At 53.4% G+C, this 20,534-nt stretch overlaps 2 protein-coding genes across 4 annotated transcripts; both read left to right on the forward strand.

The window, feature by feature from the left end:
• Nucleotides 1-3,936: 3,936 nt before the first annotated feature.
• Nucleotides 3,937-15,697, forward strand: ATOSB (atos homolog B). Of its 3 annotated transcripts, none has more exons than XM_084898822.1 (9): nt 3,937-4,040; nt 11,103-11,246; nt 11,504-12,464; nt 13,097-13,155; nt 13,347-13,452; nt 13,581-13,739; nt 13,947-14,015; nt 14,109-14,284; nt 14,422-15,697. In XM_084898822.1, exons 3-9 carry the CDS (start codon nt 11,580-11,582, stop codon nt 14,573-14,575), a joined length of 1,608 nt encoding a protein of 535 aa, XP_084754948.1. In that variant the 5' UTR covers nt 3,937-4,040; nt 11,103-11,246; nt 11,504-11,579; the 3' UTR covers nt 14,576-15,697. The 3 variants fall into 3 exon arrangements, with proteins under 3 accessions (XP_084754948.1, XP_084754947.1, XP_084754949.1); XM_084898821.1 differs by lacking the exon at nt 3,937-4,040 and adding an exon at nt 8,268-8,575; XM_084898823.1 differs by lacking the exon at nt 3,937-4,040 and adding an exon at nt 10,512-10,611.
• A 950-nt stretch (nt 15,698-16,647) lies between these two features.
• Nucleotides 16,648-19,962, forward strand: STOML2 (stomatin like 2). The gene is made up of 10 exons (XM_084898837.1): nt 16,648-16,800; nt 17,016-17,153; nt 17,619-17,718; nt 17,854-17,912; nt 18,004-18,105; nt 18,265-18,399; nt 18,528-18,672; nt 18,804-18,883; nt 19,117-19,245; nt 19,682-19,962. The coding sequence occupies exons 1-10, from the start codon at nt 16,756-16,758 to the stop codon at nt 19,817-19,819; spliced, it is 1,071 nt and encodes a 356-aa protein (XP_084754963.1). The 5' UTR covers nt 16,648-16,755; the 3' UTR covers nt 19,820-19,962.
• Nucleotides 19,963-20,534: the final 572 nt, after the last annotated feature.

Below are 20,534 nucleotides of genomic sequence, written 5' to 3' on the forward strand. Positions count from 1 at the left end.
TAAAATTGTAAAGAGCATGAACTTTGGAACCAATCAGATTCACCTGGTGTATTATCTATTATCATGAAACAAATTGCCCCAAAATTTAGTGGCTTAAAACAACATTTATTTTTTTTAAATATATTTTATTGATATTTTACAGAGAGAAAGGGAGAGAGATAGAGAGCTAGAAACGTTGATGGGAGAGAAACATCGACCAGCTGCCTCTTGCACACCCCCTACCGGGGATGTGCTCGCAACCAAGGTACAGTACATGCCCTTGACCTGAATCGAACCTGGGACCCTTCAGTCCGCAGACCGACGCTCTACCACTAAGCCAAACCGGTTTCGGCACAACATTTATTATTATCGCAATTTCTGTGGGTCAGCAATCTGGGTACAGCTTAACTGGATCCCCTGGTTCAAGGTTTCCTACAGACTGCAATCAAAGTACCAGCCTGACTACAAAAGGATCCACTGTCAAGCTCACTCATGTTATTATTGGCAAAGACTCAATTCCTCCTGGGCTGTTGGTCTGAGAGAGCTTTAATTTCTTATCGGCTATTGGCTGATCTCAGTTCTTTGTCATGTGGGCCTTTCCAATGGCAGCTTTCTTCATCGAAATATGCAAGCTAAAAAGGCAATAGTGTCTGCTAGTGAGATGGAAGTCTTAATCTATTGTACACTAATCACAGAAGTGACATCCCCTCATTTTTGCTGTATTCTATTTATCAGAAGCAAGTCACACTCAAGGGAAGGGGATTACATAAGAATGTGAAGACCACCAGGAGTTAGGATCTTTGGGGGGCCATCTTAGAAATGTGCCTATCACACCTGAATTTGAGTTCTAGCTCTGATATTTGTGACCTTCAGCAATATTCCAGGAAATAATAATAATAGAATGGTTTTGAGATTTAAATGAGGAAATGCATTTAAATTACCTGGTGTATACTAAATGCCAATACATGTTTGTTATTACTTAGGTTGTGGACACAGGGAAGGGATTATGGCTGGGAGGTGAAGATTGGCTAAGCAGATCAGGAGTCAATGTCTAAAGTTGTGGTGTAGGCTCTGAGGCATCCCAATTTACCAGTTAAAATTTTTTAAAATATATTTTTATTGATTTCAGAGAAGGATACGGAGAGAAACATCAATGATGAGGGAGAGCCATTGAGTGGCTGCCTCCTGCACACTCCCTACTGGGAATTGAGCCTGCATCCCAGGCATGTGCCCTTGACTGGACTTGAACCAAGGACCCTTCAGTCCAGAGGTAGAGGCTCTATCCACTGAGCAAAACTGGCTAGGGCTCCTAGTTACAATTTCAGAGGAAGGACCAGGGCCAGTGTGGCTTAGTTGGTTGGGTGTTGTCCAGTGAACCCTTCCTCTCTCTCTAAAATTAATGAAAACATTTTAAAAATTAGAAAGTCTTAACTGTCACAGCCAAGAGGAACTTGAGACATGACAACTAAATGTAATGTGCTATCCTAGATGGGCTCCTGGAACAGAAAAAGAACATAAGGTAAAAACTAAGGAAATCTGAATGAAGTATAGGCTTTAATTAATTAGTCAATATTGATTCATAAATTGTAACAAATGAACCATACTAAGGTAAGATGATAATAAAAAGGAAATTGTGCATGAGGTATATGGAAACTGTGCTATCTTCACAATATTTTTATAAATCTAAAATTGTTCTTGCCCTAGCTGGTTTGGTTCAGTGGATAGAGCATTAGCCTAAGGACTGAAGGATCCAAGTTCCATTCCAGTAAAGGGTACATGCCCAGGTTGTGGGCTCGGTCCCCCGTGTGGGGTGTGCAGGAGGCAGCTGATCAATGATTCTCTCTCATCATAGATGTTTCTCTCTCTCTCTCCCTCTCCCTTCCCCTCTGAAATCAACAAAAATATATTTTAAAAATAAAAAATAAAATTTTTCTAAAATTTAAATTTTATTTCTTAAAAAATCAAGGACCCCAGCTCATTGGTTGAGAATTGACCTATGAACCAGGAGATCCCGGTTTGGTTTCTGGGCAGGGTACATGCCCAGGTTGCTGGCTCCATGCCCAGTGTGGGGCATGCAGGAGGCAGCCGATCAATGATTCTCTCATCATTGATGTTTCTCTCTCTCTCTCCCTCTCCTTTCCTCTCTGAAATCAATAAAAAATATATATATATTTTTAAATATATTTTATTGATTTTTCAGAGAGGAAGAGAGAGGGATAGAGAGTTAGAAACATCGATGAGAGAGAGTCATCGATCAGCTGCCTCTTGCACACCCCCTACTGGAGATGTGCCCGCAACTAAGGCACATGCCCTTGACCGGAATCGAACCCAGGACCTCTCAGTCCGCAGGCCGATGCTCTATCCACTGAGCCAAACCGGTCCCGGCTGAAATCAATAAAAATATATTTAAAAATAAATAAAAGTCAATTCATTTACACAATCCATACATTTAGTAAATACCCAAAGTTCAAGACCTACCCAAATGATTTCAATGTGCTTTTTCCACTACACAATACCCTTCAAACTTTATTCTCTTTAGGATTATATAGGTATTTGTATGACTATCTACAACAAGTCCCTTAAAGGCAGAGAAAAAAATTCCCCCTAGTACACCATTAGTGTTCAGTAAACCAGTTTAAGTTAACTACTAAAAACAAAAAAGTCATGGAGATGTGAAGAAACAGATTTGATCAGACCTGACCTACCACACAGTCAACTGCACAGCTTGCTCCGCAGTGAGACGTCTTAGGCTCTGGACCGAGGGCCACTCAGTTCAGCAAGAGTCCTGTGCTGCCATCTACCCGTAGCTGGTAAGCATCGACTTCCCTTGCTGCATTTCGGGAACTGGTGAGGAGTAGGTGAAGTTGTAGAGAAGACTCAAAAGCTAATTAAATTACAGAATCTATGTTAAGTGTTACAAAGTTCACTCAACACTTGTTCAAGGCAAAGGCCCTGCTTTTCTTCAAATATTTCAGGCTCTCCTATCTCCGTATTAAATCTTAGGCTTCTAAAATCCAGACTTCCTCTCTAAGCCACCTCCACGGGTACAGACCTGTTACTGCCCATCTCCCAGAACTCAGGCTCTCCCGCACCTGGTAGGCTGCAGAAACCCTTAACCTCACAACCTTAAGACACCCCCCATGGTCCAATTTCCCCATTTTCACACACACACACACACACACACACACACACACACACACACACCCTCCCCTGAGACTCCTTGCACACTACCTTGCAAACACTACAGACCTCCCATTAGGGCAATTGCTGGCGCTAACCCACATCTCCCCACCAAAGAGGTTCAAGTTCCGCGTGCAGCTGACACCCACGCGAAAACCTGGGGAGAGCCAAGGCTTCGGGTCCCGCCCCATCCCCCGCCGCGATCCGGGATCCGGGCCGCCCTAGGCCCACAGCCTGCGGGCTGAGACCCCGCCCCTCCAGACCTGTCATCACAGAAGCCGCACGTGGCCGGGGCGGGACCTCAGGCGACCTGCAGCCACCACTTTGTCTCCCCTGCCATCCGCTGGGGGCGCTGCCGCCAATCAGAACCGGCGGGTCCGGGCTGGAGCTCCAGGGCCCGGGTGAGGCGAGCGCGAGAAGGGAGGTGGGGGGCGGGGGGAAAGGGAGGGGAGGCTCTGGGCCGGGAGGGGGCTCGCGCTGGAAGGGGGCCTGGCACTGGTTCTGCCAGGCTGGAATTCTAGGGGGCGGGTCCTAGAAAAAAGGCGGAGACACCCAAAGGGGGCAGGGACCGGGGTGGGGCCAGGGGCAAGCTGAGGATCCTGGGGAGACAACCAGATAGACGAGAAGGGGCGGAGCCCGAGAGGGGGCGTGGTCTAGGGGTACCGGGGGAGGACCCCGAGGAATTCAAGAAACTAGGAAAGGGGACGAGCCCCGGGGAAGGTGGGAGGTGGGACCCGGGAGGGTGGGGATGGGCGTTGCGGGGGCGGGGCTCCGACCTAAGGGGCGAGGTTTGCAGGCCCAGGCTGCAGCTGGGGCCGCTCGGTCACTGCACCAGTCAGTCCACTGCCTCCCCAGGTGCAACGGAATTCACGGAACTGCAGGTGTGGGGCGGGGTGCGGGTGGAAGCAGGGGAAGCCACCGGGGTGCGCCTGCGCAGACAGGAGGCGGTGGGGGACACGTCAGGGATCTGTAGGTTGGGGGGTAGAAGGACAAGAGTTTGGGGGGAGTTGGGGCTCAATGTGGGGGCCAGGTGCACTCTTCAGGGGCTCTTGTGGGGGAAGGGCGGGACTGTTTTGTGGGGGTGGAAGGTGCTAGGTGAAGAGGTGAGGTTCTTGTCTGATGTGGAGGTTTGGGGGGGAGGGAGAGGGGTTCGAAAGCGCTTTGGGGGAACAGGGTGCTGTGTGACGAAGAGCTGGTGGTCCAGAGTGTGGGAGAGACGGAGGGACTGTGGAGAAAGGAAGCACGGGGCTGTGAGCACTGTAGGAGGGGAAGGGGTTTTTATAGGCCCCAATGGATGAGACCAGAGCCCCTAGTGTTTTGAGAAAGTAATAGTCTGGGGGCACGGTAGAGACTCCCGGGAGATGTGTGTGTGCTGTGTTTTAGGAGTGAGGGTGATGGGACTAGTGGGGTGAAGAGGCTAGTCTGTAGTGCTGCTGGCTCCTCAGCACCTAACTCCACCTTCTGGCCTGAGCACAGGGCTTGTGTAAACTGTCTGCTCAGTCTGCTTTGAATTTATCTGGCTGAGACTGGGGTTTCTTCCCCTCGCTGGTGTCCCCGGGGACCCTTCCCCCATTCGGTTCCTGTTACCCCCCCACTCCAGTTCCTGTTCCTTCCAGAAGCCTGCTTTGGTCCCTATCTTCCCCCTCCCCCCACTTTGCTCTGCCCTTATGCTCTGGGTGTGCTCATTTCCCACTTCCTTCCTCGCCCTGGGGCCTGGCCTGGTCCTTGCCCGTCGAGGAGCTGTGCCCTGCCCCAGACTTTGTACTCAATAACCGGAGACCCTGGTAACCAGCAGCAAGACCCAGACTCCACCCGCCACAACTAGGAAGGTCTCCCTGAACAGCCCCCAAGTGACTGGGAGCCATATTTTTACCACTTTGCCACAGACTGATTTTCCCCACCTTTTTCATTCTCCTGGGTGAGGATCCCTAGGGCCCTCAAAAATTCTGGACTTCTGCAAGAGGAAGGGCATAGTGAGGAGCATTGAAGGTATTTGATCCATGTTTTGAGAATTGGACCACGATTGTAGGCTGAACTAGGGATGTGAGCTTCAGTTGGCTTCCCACACTCCTGGCTTGGAAGCTGACTGTCAGAACTGAGCCTGGAGCCTAGTCCTCTTGGGGGCTCCCCTGGCTCCCTGAGGGGACTTGATGTAGTGCCAGAGTTCTTTTTGCCACTGCGTTGACTAGGAGAGGGTGGGAAAGGCCTGTATGCACACAGTGGCTGAATGAATGTGACAGTGTTGCTGAAAGGGGCCCCCAGCCAGCCTCTGCTAGCTGAGAGACTGGCTGGGGAAGGAGGGGGTGCTAAGGCCAGACAAAGCCTTGGGGTAGGGTGGGGTAAAGGAGGGCAGGCTGATGCCTTTCAAGGAGGAGCTGATTGCTATGGCAACCCAGCTTCCCTGACTGTCAGTCAGAGAGGCGGGCCTAGGGCAGACTCACTCCAGCTTCCTCGGGATTGGGGCATTTGTGTGAGTGGGTGGGTCACGAAGAGAAAGGGCATTAGTTTACTGTGCTGAGGCTGTTGTTAAGTAGCCTTTCTGCTTCCATACAAGCTGCAGGGCATTCAGACGCCTGGACCCATCTTTTGAAAATGGACATGAGTGAACAATAGCCATTAGAATGATAGTGGTGTAAGGCCAGAGTCCTAGAGGTCCTTAGTGGTCATCATTTATGCACACCCCTCATTTTACAGAATTGGAAACTTACCACCAAAGAGACTGATTTTCTCCAGGTTTCACAGTAAAAGAGGAGGAATTAGCTAGCAGATCTCCCGATTGCTGTTTGGCCTCTTTCAGCTAATGTTTAGTGAACATCTAGTGTGTGCCAGGCACTGATGCTGATTCTGGGAATACCTGCATGAACAAAACAGAGTTGCTGCTTTCCATGGAGCTTCCATTGTAATAGGGGGAGAAAGAAGTGTGTGTGTGTGTGTGTGTGTGTGTGTGAGAGAGAGAGAAAGAGAGAGAGAGAGAGAGAGAGAGAGAGAGAGAGAGAGAGAGAGAGAGAGAGAGAGAGAGAAAGGGTCAGCTGTTGATAACGAGTATGAAAAAAATAAAGCAGGTTAAGAGTTAGGGCAGCTAGGTAAGGTAAAAGGCCTCTTGGTTGTGCTATGCTGCTTTTCCAGGGCACACTGAGGCTTAGAATATCTTTGATCTTTCCCTCTGATATCCTGACCTTTGCAGGTTACCAAGGCCTGGGCCTATATTCATGGCACTAAGAGAGAACAAGGTAGAGTCTGTCACTAAGGGATTATTCCTTCCCTACAGTGTTCTTTGTCTGCCAGAAAGCTTTTACCGAGGCAAGTAGACTCTGACATTGGCACCCTGCAGTTTAGTCCAGGGTGTCAAAAATTCCTTTACTCCTGTTTCATACCATTGGGGAACCAGCAAGGAAGTCAGTGTAGGACAACTGGATTCTTTGTCAGGGCTTTTCCTTGGTCTGAGGTGAGAAGGTAGAGGAACTAACTTACTGGCTTGCCCTTCCTAAGTCTAGGGCACAAGGAGAAAGTAGGGGGAGGGGAACCTCTTTTTACTGTCCAGTGACAACCTCAGGGACCTTGAGGCCCCCAACATAGGTATGATAGAAACAAGGACCTTGGGCCTTCTGTGGCCTCCGAACTATAGAAGTACAGCCTCCCCATGTTCTGGGGGTCCGACCAGGGAGCTGCCCTGGCTGCTGTCAGTTCTCCAGGGCCTCAGTGTGAGTCGTCCATCTCTTGGTTCTGGTGTTTGCCTCCTGCTTCTGTGGAAGACTAGGAGAAAAGCCTCCTACTTGACTTGCTGACAAGTGCAGGTAGAAATATAGGCAGTGCCATCTATTTTCTTAGCTTTCCCCTAGAGCAGCCCCTCTGAAAAGTTTCTTTTAACTTACAGAGGTTTCCATCCAGGTCAGTAAAAGGATAGGAAGACAAGAATTGGGAATGCTGGTTCTGCGCTGGGCCTGGGGCCCAGTGACTCAGGGGGAGGGCGGGGAGTTTCGAGGGAGCTGTGAGTCACAGGGGTGAGCTCCATCATAAGAGTTGGGCATATTCCCCCACTCTGGGCAGAAGCCTTCCATCCCACCTCCCATGAGTGTTCTGCCTCCTTGAACCGCGGCCTATGAATAGAAATTGCTGGCAGAAGGGATGAAGCAGACTAATCTCAGAATGGGAAAATTCAGAGACACAAAGAATGATGTTCAGGTCTCTGGATTAAAAGGTACCCCTATCTCGAGAGCCCTTGGGGTCCCTCTAATAAAGGCAAAAGAATATCAATATAGAGTAAGAGAAAAAAGAATACCATTTCTCAGCCCTAGCTGGGTTGGCTCAGTGGATAGAACCTCGGCCTGTGGACCAAAGGTCCCGGGTTCCATTCAGGTCAAGGGCACGTGCTTAGTTGCAGGTTCCTCCACCAGCCAGGGCCTGGGCCCTAGTCCGGCTCTGGTCCAGGCGCGTGCGGAAGACAATCAATCGATGTGTTTCTCTCCCATCTATATTTCTCTGACTTTCTCTCTCTCTTTCACTCCCTCTAAAAACCAATGGAAAAAGAAAAAAAGAATAACATTTCCAATGGAAAGAGATATATCCCACTTCAGGACTTTTTTCACCTGCTCTGGCATGAAGGAATCTTCCTAGGCTCCCACAATTCTCTGGTCTCTAGAGCTGTGGTTTGCAAAACATAGAACGATGAATGGGGAGTGGGGTTATGTGGGGTCTGGTGTGGGAAGAGCAGGTGGATGTTGGAGGTTCTCCAGCTGTGTCTATGAAAGCTCTCTAGGACGTCTTCTTCATTTACCAGCCTCCGTAGAGGAAGGGGTGGGGATAGGAGAAGTAAGAGGCCTTCGCCTTTGAAAGGGTTACGTGGCTGGGCCCAGAGACGCTTTGAACTTTGGCAGATGAGGAGTTAAGGAGGTGGGCGGGGCGACGCTGTCTAGGCCTGCCCCCATATGGACCAATGGGTGCGCACCTCTTGGAGGGGGCGTGCCTCACTCGTGAGGTCGTGGGAGGCTGGCCTCCCGTGGGCCAATGAACACGGTCGCTGCCTTGGGGGCGTGGCCTGAGGGGGCGTGGCGGCCGCGGCCGCCCGGGGGCGGGGGGGTGGGGACGCGGGGCGGGGCGGGCGGCCCCATCAGCTGGTAGGAAATGGCCTGTGAGTCAGAGGGGCAGCAGAGTCGGCTGCGCGGAGCCGGGGCGGCCACGGGGAGGAACAGTCGCGGGGAGGGGCGCAGCAGTGGCTGGGAGGCTGCAGACGCCAGGGCCCGCTAGTGGTGCACCCGAAGCCAAACAGAGAAGAGCCTAGCAGAGCAGGACTCAGCCCGAGCCACCCTTTGTTTGGGTTGGGGGCCCGTGTCGGGGAGGACTGGGGATTCGAAGGGAGGGACGGGGACGGAGGGGCCCGGAGCTGCGACCGCCGTGGCGGAGCCAATTTGGGAGCGGGGTGAGTGTGTCCTACGGGGAAAGAGCACATCTACGGAGCTTCAGGGTGGGATGGGGCCTGTCCCAGGCTGTGGGGAGGAGAGGGGCGAGAAGGGACCTGGGAGGCAAGAGTGGGGATGGGGGATGGTCCCAAACAAGGAGTCCAGGAACCCCGGGTGAGCATGCCAGGTTCCGTTTGGAGTTGGTGCTGAGATCGGCTCCCTCTCCACTGAGGGTGGAGGGCTCTAGGCCAGGAACCAAGAGGGGGTGGTGAGAGAACGGTGGTTGACCTTCCTACCCACCGTGGTGATCTATGGAAACAAGCCCCCTAGGTTGCACATGTGTAGGGGCAACATTTAAAGCAGCTAGCAGCAGTTCTCTCTGAACAGGATGAGGGCGATAAGCACATGGAGAGGAATTTCTCTTCCTGCCACCTTCCTTGATCAGAGTAGAAACGGATATCTTTAATACTGAAGGGAAGGGGAGAGTGTTAGCCTACTAACACCCCCACCACCCCTCCTCTCAGGCTAAGCAGGTGTCTGAGGGTACAGACCCCATGGTATTCTGGTACTTGTTGTTTTTGCTGGCCGTGCTCCCTTGGCATGTTGGGAGCTGTAGTCTTGGCCAGCCAAAGCCTGGCACAGCTGTTTGAAGCCAGCTGCTGCCCACCCCCGGCACGGAGAGGAGGTTTGGCCTGCCCTTCCCCCAAAGTCCTGCCCCATGAGTCAGCTTGAAGCCATGGTCGAGAGCCAGACTGGCTGGGTGGCAGGGAAATGAGTCTTAAAGCTTCTCATTGACAAGACTGGAACGGAGGGCTCTGGGATAATGAGCAGGTGCCATGCATGCTGGGGTCAAGTAGGGCATCATGTCATCACCTGGCTTCCCCAGGGCAAGGGCTCAAGAGGCCAATTGGGATGACTTGGAGGTGGAAGTACAAAGGAAAAGGCCCTTCCTGAATCCATATGCCCTGGGTAGAGGAAAGGAGGGGTGCAGAGAGAGTACAGATTGTACTCTGACAACACTGCCATTGGCATTCTGTCCTTTCCCGCCACCCCACCCACCACAGGAAACCAGAATTTTCTTAGGAGATCCCAGTTCTAATGAGAACCTGGCGAACTAGGATAGTGTGGGATGCAATGAGGAGAATTTAGCGTCAGAGAGCTTCTCAGTCCCTGGGCGCAAGTCTCCCCTTTTACCCTGCCCCCACTCCCACCTCTGTTGCTGATGCTCATCCTCCCTACACTCTCTGCTTCTCTCATTCCGGAGGTTTTCCTCTGCGTTGTCGGGACTGCTGCCCGAATCTCCGGGGCTTGCATTCCACATTTTTGAGGCCCTGCTGTGTGCCTTCCCCTGTGCTTGGAATTGGATAGAGTAGTGGGGTGTGTAGACCTGGCCTCAAGAACCCTATGGTCAGTCTAGGAGATGTCTTACCCACAGAGTGAACAGAGCTGTCCCAGGAGACAGTGATACTGCCATCGGTGAGGTCTCAGAGGAAAATGATTTCTGTGGTCTGAAGTGGCCACGACGGGCTCTCTGGAGGGGGTGCCATTTGCCCTAGCCAAGGAGAAAGGTCAGGTCTTGGGGTAGACAAACAGAAGGCATTTCTTGAAGCGGAAAGGGCATTGTGGATGTCAGACAGCAAAGGCTATTGCCCAAAAGAGAAGAATTCCCTTCCATGAAGGGAAATGGTCGTCAGTTTGGCATTCCCCTCCCCGAGTATGGGCTCCTGAGGCTGGACCAGTTCCCGAAGACCATCTTGTGTTCTGGCAGAAAGCAGTGGTTTGGGTTTTGGGGATTGGAAATGTGTTGGAGAGGAGCAGAAAGGTGCCCCTGGTTGCTTCTAGCTGTCTGACTGCAGCTGCCTTATCTCTAGTTTGCAGGGCCTGGTGGGGTGGGGGGGAGGAGTGCCTTCTGTCAGGGCCCCCCCTCCTCCCCTGCCCCCCCCCCCCACATACTTGTTTATGGTTAGATTTGCTGCCTCCTGTTAAAGGGACAAAGTGCTGGGGGTAGCTGGTAGTTTTAAGGCTGAAGAGTCAGTCCACTTTTAGCTGACCTGAGGTTTGTACTACTGAGGAATGCTGATGGGGGCGGGGGTGGGGTGAGTTTCTGCCAGATCTCTGCCCTTAGGGCTCCGGGGTAGCACTTGTCTCTTTAGAGACAGACGTGGGAAGGAGTTGTGCAACTTGGTGGTGTGGACTCGAAGGGCTGAATTCTTGTACGGCCACCTCTCCTCGGGTGTGGTCTCTTGAATCTTGGGGTATCTCATCCCCCTTCCCATTCAGGGCACGAGTGTTGGCCCTAACAAGTGGTAATCCTGCCTCAACTTATCAGATGCTCATTTCATTGAGCCAAAACCTGCCTCTCTGTAACTCCTTAGGTAGCCCAGCTCTCCTCTTGGGGGCCTGGGTCCAAGATGGCCCCTTTGTTTCTGAAGAGCTCCCCGTAAGGGCAGAGGATGACCTGCGGGGTACTCCTTTAGCCCACCGTCGGAGAGGGGTCTCCCCACTGACTACAGGGATCCTGGTTTACCTCTGTTCTTCTCTCCGCAGGGTCCAGCTGAGCCCGGGAGCTGCACGGAATGGTGGCAGTCACCTCGCCAGTGCAGCGGGCATGGACCAGACTACAAGCTAGGAGAGCGGGACCTCCGTCGGAAAGAGGGAACACTCAGCGAGGCTTAAGGCCTCTTCATCGGGGTGAGTGCCAGAGAGAGGGAGGTGGAGCAGGTCCAGTAGGAAACCTGAGCTAAACATGTCACCCTCCCAGAAGCTCCGGAGCGGCCTCTGTGTTCCATTAATCCCTCCAGGGATCTGAACCCCTCCATCCCCGCTGACCTGCAAGGTCACCTCTTCAGGCCAGGGAAGGACCTGAAACTCAGCGGGGAGGGAGAAAACTCACGGATTCCTCTGACCACTTTTTTTCTCTCTCTCTCTCTCTCTCTTCTTTTGTGCAGATGTCCCCAGACCCCCCAGCCCAGGCCCAGCATAAAGGCTGTGAGGGGGGGCCCCCCTGACACAAGGGGGGACTCCATGCGCCACGTGCAGGCGGAGCCATCTCCATCCTCAGAGCCAGAGGCTGGCCCTTCGCAGCCTGCAGTCAGGCAGGGGGCCCTCCAGGGTGGCCTGCTCATGGGCTACAGCCCAGCAGGAGGGGTGACATCCCCCAGGGTCTACCAGGTATCCATCTTTTCCTCTCCAGCTGGCGCCTCTGAGCCTCACAGGGCCCTGAAACGGTCATCCCCGCTCACTGAGGGTCCCCGGGAGCTGAAGAGAGGCCCTGGGCTGGGGGTCAGAGAGGGACAACCCCCTGAAGAACCATCTGCTGTGGGGCTGTGGGGCCCAGAGGGGCTGGGGCTGGGGCTGGGCGTGGCCAGCCAGCATTTCTGCCATCACGGCCTGTGCGTTGTAGAACAGGGAGGGAGTAGCTCCACCTCACCTTGGACTTCAGGGGCCCAGAGTCTCCCCTGGCCCCCATCAAATGCTTCCTGCAATACTTTGCACACCAGAGACTGGGCTTCCCCAGATCCAGGGGGACAGGGGTCCCTGGGGGCGTCCCCTCCAGGCCAGCTGCACACACTTGACACTGATTTGCACAGTCTTGCACAAATAGGGTGTAAGAGCCCAGTGGCTGGGGTGGGCAATGGGGGCAGCCCCTGGCCTAGGGAATGCCCTGGCACTGCCAATGGGCACAGTCCCGAGCACACACCCCCTGGCCCTGGACCTCCAGGCCCCTGCCCCACCAAGCGAAGGCTGCTTCCTGCTGGAGAAGCTCTGGATGTCAGCTTTGAGGATGAGGGGCCAGCCCCTCAGAAGCGCCGGGGAACCCTGGGTCACCCTCCTGCTGCCAACAGTTCTGATGCCAAAGTCACACCCTTCTGGAGCCACCTGCTGCCTGGGCCCAAGGAGCCTGTGCTGGTAAGCCAGGAGAGGAGGGGGTGGTCTACTATTTTTTAAAATTTATTCTAAATTATAAGTGACACAGTATTATATTAGCTTCAGTTATACAACATAGTGATGCAACTTTTATATACCTTACAAAGTTGCCCTAACCGGTGTGGCTCAGTGGATAGAGTCCCAGGTTCAATTCCGGTCAAGGGCATGTACTTTGGTTGTGGGCACATCCCCATAGGGGGTGTGCAGGAGGCAGATGATTGATGTTTCTCTCTCATTGATGTTTCTAACTCTCTGTCCCTCTCTCTTCCTCTCTCTAAAAAATCAATTTTATATATATATAATCAATAAAATATATTTTAAACAAAAACAGAGTGATCACCACAATAAGTCTAGCAACAATCTGTCACTGTGCATGGTTATTACATTATGACTCTATTCCCTATGCTGAACGTTATGTCCCTGCGACTTATTTTGTAACTGGACATTTGTACTTCTAAGTCCCCTTCCCCTTTTCTGCCTAAGCCCCTACCCTCCTCCCCTTTGGAGGAAGGCGGAGGCCTGGGGGCATGTTCCTCCGGGAGCGCGTGAGGAGCCCCTGCTCCTCCAACATCTCTGGCCTCCACCCAGTCTTTCCCCATCTTTGTCCTCCACAGGATCCAACGGACTGCAGTCCTGTGGGACGGAGGCTGAAAGGTGCCCGTCGCCTGAAGCTGTAAGTGCCCAGCTCCCCTCTCTGTCCTGTCCCTGGAAAAGGGGACAGCAGTCTGCAACCCTCTTCTCACTCTAGGGTAGGGGGCCCCGGGGCAGAAGCCCTGGGTAATGGTAAAGGGCGGGGCCTAAGAACATGAGCAGACATCCCAGAATACCTCAAGCCAACCCACTGTGTATCCCCTGCCCTACCAGGAGCTCCCTTCGAAGCCTCCAGAAGGGCCCAGACCTGCTGAGCCCCCCCAGTGCCTCCCCTGTTCCTACCCCCGCAATCAGCCGTACCCTGTTGGGCAACTTTGAGGTAGTTACCCCTGGATTCCATGATTGGGGGTGGGGGAGGGTCTCGGGGGACGTGGGGTGGTGGAATGTGTCTTGGACGGATAAGGAAAACAGCCGGCGTCTCTTTCATCGCGTGCTCTCCCGCCCTAGGAATCATTGATTCGAGGACGCTTTGCACCATCTGGCCACATTGAGGGCTTCACCGCGGAGATCGGAGCCAGTGGATCCTACTGCCCCCAGCATGTCACGCTGCCTGTCACTGTCACCTTCTTCGATGTTTCCGAGCAAAATGCCCCGGCCCCCTTCCTGGTAGGACCCGATTTCAACCCATAAACGGCTCTTAAGGATGAGGGGTTGGGGCCACGAGGTATTCTTTAGGTGTTCCTCACCAGAAAAGAGTCAGGGCAGGAGGGACAACTCCAGTGGGGGGACAGGGCCAGGTCCCAGAGCGAGACTGTGGAATGAACAGGGCTCTCCCGGTGCCCAGCTCGGCTGACGGCTCTGTGGTCTTCCCAGGGCGTCGTGGACCTGAACCCGCTGGGGAGGAAGGGTTACAGCGTGCCCAAAGTGGGCACCATCCAAGTGGTGAGTTTTCCCTGAGGGGGGAGTGTGTGTGTGGGAGTGGGGAGAGGAAAACAGCCCCATTGGCCCCACCAACCATGCTTGTCCTGCCCCCAGACCTTATTTAACCCCAACCAGACTGTGGTGAAGATGTTCCTTGTGACCTTTGACTTCTCGGACATGCCTGCTGCCCACATGACCTTCTTGCGCCATCGCCTCTTTTTGGTGCCTGTGGGTGAGGAGGGACATGCGAGCCCCACCCACCGTCTCCTCTGCTACTTGCTGCACCTCAGGTGAGGATCGGGGCCCAGGGACAGCTGGGGAGACCCAGGCATCCTTTCAGCGACACATGGGTCCCTTCCCCGAATAGGATCTCTCCTTGCTTCTCAACTGTCTGGGTCCTCGTTGTGATCACCCTCTCCTCCCCCAGGTTTCGGAGCTCCCGCTCGGGCCGCTTAAGCCTGCATGGAGACATCCGCCTGCTTTTCTCCCGCCGGAGCCTGGAACTGGACACAGGGCTCCCCTATGAGCTGCAGGCTGTGACCGAGGCCCCTCACAACCCACGTTATTCACCTTTGCCCTGATTGCCAGTGCCCTGAACCACGTGGGCCAAGGACCAGCCCATCCTGCTCCATCTTGGACAAAGCAAGCATGCGGAGAGGTGGCAAGAGACCCTTCAGGCTTGAATTAAAGCCCTCACCGTGCTTATGCCCAAATTGGTCATTTGGGCATTGAAAGCTTCTGATCCTTACCACAATCTGCCCTACTCTGGGTTCTCCATGTGCCTGCCCCCTCCCTTGGAATTCCCAGACCAGCTAGGGAGTGAGAGGAGGAACTGGAGGTACCCTGAGGTTGTCCCAAGTTCCCAGGCAAATCATGCCAACATTGCCTCCCTGCCCTAGGCAGGGGCCACTTATTATTTTATTTATTTTTAACTAATAATTTATTCGGATTGGATTGCCTTGGTAACCTCCCAAACCTGATATTTGGCATTGCTTCACCTTCTTTCCCACTCAGATATTGCTCCAATTTCAGGAATTGAAGAGGCTGCTGTTGGGGCTGAAGGAGAACTGCTCTCCCTCAGCTGAGAGCAGAGAGGTTATCCCAGAAGGACTGAGTCAGAAGCCAAACACTCAACTTCTCCTGTCCTTCCCTATATTTTTCACTTCCTCTGGCCTCTGACCCCTCTCTGAAAGCAACTTATGTGTGTATGCGTGTGTGTGTGTGTGTGTGTGTGTGTGTGTGTACACAAGCTTGTGTGTATGGTATGTGTGTGAGAAAGAGAACATGCATGCATGTGCACACACCTGGGGTTAACTACCCCTCATCTAGGGCTCCAGACTCCAGTTGTCCCTCTCCTGCTTGTGTCTCCTTGCTTTGGGGTCCTGACTGAGGAAGGTGTTCAGGGGCCAGAGTCAGGGCCAAGGACCGGGATGCCTCCTCTCACCTGGCCAGACTCTGACCCACCTACCTCAGCTGGGGTGAAGGGCACCCTTCAAACTCAATCATGTGGTTCCCAACAACCCCACATCCCACTCCAGACTCTGACAGCCTTAGCCCTGACTCCTGGGGCTGGGCTGAGGGGAACAAGCATTTGTTGAAACTTGAAAAACAAAACACCGGAAAAATTGTACCTGGTACTTTTTTTTTTTTTTAGAGGAAAAAAAAAAGACAGAAAGAAAATAAATTCTTGTTTGGAAACTTGAGCTAAGTTGTACGTTTTCTGTTGAGAGCATGGGAATGGGGACGGAGGGCCAAATTGAAGTTGGGATTCTGCCCTTTCTTCAGAAAGGGGGCCCGAGGCTATGAGGTGTTAGGTGAAGCCCTGCAGAGCCTCAGGGGCTGGTCTTGCTTTTTTCAGTGAGTGGGGTTAGGAGGTGGGGAAGATTTAGTCATAAAAGTTGAACTCTCTGTGTACATGAATTTTTGTACTAATTCTGTTAATGATTTTAGCCTCTCTGAGCTTTATTGCGCTGATATATAAAAATGAGGATCAATATGCATTGATCCTCTTAAAGGATGTGCCAGAGCATCAGGGATGTGTGCAGGGTGACCTGTTCCAGACGAGGCTGAACTTTGGGGCTCTGTGCCGGACTCTATGTAAAGAATATCAGACTTGATAGACCCTGACTGGGAAGGGGTAGAAAAAAGCTATGGCGTCTTGGAAAAAGAGGGAAGGGGGAAACTTCAGACCCTTTGCGGGACAATGTTAGGACCAGTCACCATGGCAACAGGAATGGGGTCAGTCCCTGGTGGGAGGGCTGGGTATATCACAGCAGGACTGCCAGAGAATGTCACTATGGCAACCGGCAACCGTGGCTACGAGTCAGCTCCAATACCCTGGTCGCTAGGGTGACCGATGGGCGCGGTTATAAGCTCAGAAGGGTAAACTTGTCTCGCCCTTGCGGGTGTAAGAACTCGGTGGGAGGTGTTTCTGGGCCACCAGCCCACGGGAAATAGCCTTCATTCTGGTCACCGCGTCCGCGATCCTCAGCTGGATCCGCGAGAACCAGGACAAGCTCCACTCTCGGGCCCTCTCGCTAGGTCTGCGTTTCCCAGGAAACACCTGGAAGCACGCTCCAGCCAAGTGAACGCTGATTGGCTGAGTATGAAATGCGTGAAGGGAGCGAGGCGACGACCGGAAGTACATCGGGGGAGGAGTGGAGCTACCGGAGGGGAAAAAGGCTTAGGCCCGCCTCCTGGTCTAGAGCGGCCGCTCTGCTCCGCGTCTCGTTGGTTCCGGAGGACTCCACGGCCGTGGGAAATGCTGGCGCGCGCGGCGCGGGGCACTGGGGCCCTTTTGCTGAGGGTAGGAACGAGGCAGCCTCCTCCAAGGGTTGGGCTAGAGATTGACCCGGGTCCTTATCCAGGAAGGAGAGGGATCCAAAGTTTGGTTAGAGGGCTGGGGTCAGAGGTCACAAGTCCCCACGTGAGCCCTGCTCCGGCGGTGCTGGAAGATGCCTCCCGAACCTGCAGCGCCCAGCGAGCTGGGATCTCCGCTAACCCTCCTGGTCTTCCCTTCAGGGTTCCCTGCAGGCTTCTGGCCGCGCTCCGCGCCGTGCCTCCTCGGGATTGCCCCGGAACACCGTGGTACTCTTTGTGCCGCAGCAGGAGGCCTGGGTGGTGGAGCGAATGGGCCGATTTCACCGCATCTTGGAGCCTGTGAGAACCTCTTCTGCTCATCCTGGGCCAGCCCGGTTCCCAATTCCCTCACGTCATGGCGGGGGTGGTGAGGAGAGTACCTCCTTGGGGCCTGCCCTCACCTTTGGCTTGCAACTAACCCCCTAGGCCAGACCGGGCAGAGCCCAGGCTGCTGACCGCCCTAACCACGTTCCCACCTCTTCCTGTTGCCCTAGCATCCTCCATTCGCGGGGAATCTCTCCTACCCACTCTCAGCTCCACCTGTCTGCAAGGAGAAAGATACACTGCTGGCTCCCAATCCCTTGAGTCTCCCACCCATTCAGAGGACAGACTTCACATTCCTATTCTCTTGGGCTTCCCTACCATTGACACCCCCAGCCTTCTGCTTTTCTGGGCATGTCCATATGTTGATTCCCTACCCATTTCCAGGCCTAGCTTGGATACCAACCCTACATCCTTCTGAAGACCCATGACTCTTCTTCCCAGGGCCTGAACGTTCTCATCCCTGTGTTAGACCGGATCCGATACGTGCAGAGCCTCAAGGAAATTGTCATCAACGTGCCTGAGCAGTCGGCTGTGACTCTCGGTGAGGGGTGCAGGGTGACTTGGGTGCTCTGGGGCCGGTAGGATGTGGTTGCTGGAGACCCAGAGCTTAGGAGAAAGAGCTGACTGGGACCTAGATCTGACCTTCCACCTTTTCTCTCCTGCGCCTGCATTGCAGACAATGTAACTCTGCAAATCGATGGAGTCCTTTACCTGCGCATCATGGACCCTTACAAGGTATCTGTCTTCTGCTTTATTCAGCTCCTGATGTGCTCTCCTCACTAAAACCCTACACCCAAGCTTCTTACACGACCCACGTTCCTTTTAGGCAAGCTACGGTGTGGAGGATCCTGAATATGCTGTCACCCAGCTCGCTCAGACAACCATGAGATCAGAGCTTGGCAAACTCTCTCTGGACAAAGTCTTCCGGGTAAGGGGATCTGAGCCAGAGTCAGGGGTTGAAGACATAGGCTTGGGCACCCTTCAGTCCTTTCTGGGGATCAAGATCAATCCTGGATCCTTCTCAGCTTAGACCCCAGCTGAGTGGGTTGAGGCTCAGGCCTCTTTTTACACCTCTCTCTTCCTCCAGGAGCGGGAGTCCCTGAACGCTAACATTGTGGACGCCATCAACCAGGCGGCCGACTGCTGGGGCATCCGCTGCCTACGTTACGAGATCAAGGACATCCACGTGCCGCCCCGGGTGAAAGAGTCCATGCAGATGCAGGTGGGCCCAGGGAGGACTTCCCATGCTCTGCTTATGTGGGAGCCTGGATTCCCTCCCCTCTTGTGAGGGGTACAGCTGCAGGCCTGTATGAGGGTTTCACTCTGATTGGTGCTGCCGGGGGATTCCAGGTGGAGGCAGAGCGGCGGAAACGAGCCACCGTTTTGGAGTCTGAGGGGACCCGAGAGTCAGCCATCAACGTGGCGGAAGGAAAGAAGCAGGCACAGATCCTGGCCTCTGAGGCAGAGAAGGCTGAACAAATAAATCAGGCAGCAGGTCAGCCGAGGGGAGAGCCTGAGGGAGGAGCAGGGCATGGGTCTTTGAGGGTTGGTTCTGGGACAGGAGCTTGGGGGTCGGGGAGGGGCACCCTGGCCTCCTGGGTCTAAGTTCTGTCTCTTTCCTTCCAGGGGAAGCCAGTGCAGTGCTGGCCAAGGCCAAAGCTAAAGCGGAAGCTATCCGCATCCTGGCTGCAGCTCTGACACAACACGTGAGAGGCCCCTGGTGGGAGTGGGAGACAGACATTGACAGTGGAAGAGGTTCTCTTATCTACCCTTGGGGGAAGTGCCTGCCTTTGTGGGTTTCATTGAGCCAGATTACGTGACCTCTTGTGATATGCCTATCCTCTTTCCAGGAACCTGACTTTTCCTCTCCACTCCCCCGCCCACCCTACTCCCTTCTCTACGTCTGTGATCTCTGATTTTATCCCTCCTGTGGCCACAGAATGGAGATGCAGCAGCCTCACTGACGGTGGCTGAGCAGTATGTCAGCGCCTTCTCCAAACTGGCCAAGGACTCCAACACTATCCTGCTGCCCTCCAACCCCAGTGATGTCACCAGCATGGTGGCTCAGGTTAGCATGCCCTGAGGATCTGGCACAAAGCACCAAAGCCGGAGCTTGAGACCCTACCACAGCCAGCACCATTTATATACCATACACAAGCATGTCAAACCCTCCGCCTGCTGGCTACGAGTTTGACATGCTTGCGAGGCCTCCCTTCATTTCCTGTAGATAATGAATCTCTAAGGATGAGATCCTGCCCCCCCACCCCCCAATCCCTTGAGATAGGGAAGCTCTTAAGACTTTTTTTTTTACACACACACACCCCCACAGATATTTGTATAGTATTCTGAGGGTGGCCCTGCTCTGGTAGTTTGTTAAATTCCTAGAACTTGACTCCAGAGCTTATAAGACTATTGAGAGAGGGGGGAAAAAGGAAAAACAAACCAACTAACCACAGCCCCACCTTCTGCCATATGTTCTGATGGCTCTCTCTTCCTCTTCCCAGGCCATGGGTGTGTATGGGGCCCTCACCAAAGCCCCAGTCCCAGGACCCCAGGCCACAGGCTCCCGCGGTAACAGCAGAGATGTCCAGGACACAGATCCAAGTCTTGATGAGGAACTCGATCGAGTCAAGCTGAGTTAGTGGAGCTGGGCTTGGCCAAAGAGGCCTGGCCAGAGAAGCAGCACTCCCTAGCTCTGACTGTAGCCTCTTTGCTAAGAATTTGGTTATTATTTTTTTATTTGAACTTTAATCATGTAATAAACTGGCCAGTGGTACACCAGAAACTGTCCTCTCTGATTGGGAAATGAAGTTGAGAAAGTCATGATTGTTTTCCTTGGACGTTCACTCCCACCCTCTAGTCCTTTCAGGTCTTGGAAGCCAATCCTCTGTGAGCAAGAATGAATCTGATACAATAGAAAATCACCCTTCTGTTTTCAGCAGGAGCTGAGGGATAGGGTGGAAGGATTAAGCCACATGTTAACTGCCAGCTGGGAGTATAGTTCCTTCCTGCCAAGAGTTAGGCTGTGAATTTGAGCAGGTGTTTGGGGGGATTTTTAATGGCAGAGAGCATTGCTCTGGCAGGGTAGTACTGCTGAATGCTTAAAGGGCCTTTAGGGAGGTGGCACTTATTCATGTATTCAAAAACGTTTAATGCTATCTACAACAGGCCAAGCTCAGTGCTAGACATGGTTTACAAAAACAACAGCCTCGGCAGCCCCTGGTTTCACAATACCAGGTCAGAGAGAAGAGACAGACGAGAAAGCAGACAGAGATACAAAGTGATACAGGCTGTCTTGGAGGAAACTTCTGGCGGAGAGATCCTGGAAAGAAAGGCATGTCAGCACGTGGGTAGCAC

Source organism: Pipistrellus hanaki (genome assembly GCF_964339955.1).
Source record: "Pipistrellus hanaki genome assembly, chromosome: 11".
Lineage (NCBI taxonomy): Eukaryota > Metazoa > Chordata > Mammalia > Chiroptera > Vespertilionidae > Pipistrellus > Pipistrellus hanaki.

What these genes read in the sequence shown, in the direction of transcription:
- ATOSB (XM_084898822.1), top strand. Translation starts at nt 11,580, where the DNA reads ATGCGCCACGTGCAGGCGGAGCCATCTCCATCCTCAGAGCCAGAGGCT. An exon ending in CCCTGTTGGGCAACTTTGAG is followed by an intron (nt 13,453 to 13,580) that starts GTAGTTACCCCT and finishes CTCCCGCCCTAG; the next exon opens with GAATCATTGATTCGAGGACG. An exon ending in TGCTACTTGCTGCACCTCAG is followed by an intron (nt 14,285 to 14,421) that starts GTGAGGATCGGG and finishes CTCCTCCCCCAG; the next exon opens with GTTTCGGAGCTCCCGCTCGG.
- STOML2 (XM_084898837.1), top strand. Translation starts at nt 16,756, where the DNA reads ATGCTGGCGCGCGCGGCGCGGGGCACTGGGGCCCTTTTGCTGAGG. An exon ending in TTCACCGCATCTTGGAGCCT is followed by an intron (nt 17,154 to 17,618) that starts GTGAGAACCTCT and finishes TCTTCTTCCCAG; the next exon opens with GGCCTGAACGTTCTCATCCC. An exon ending in GCAGTCGGCTGTGACTCTCG is followed by an intron (nt 17,719 to 17,853) that starts GTGAGGGGTGCA and finishes CCTGCATTGCAG; the next exon opens with ACAATGTAACTCTGCAAATC.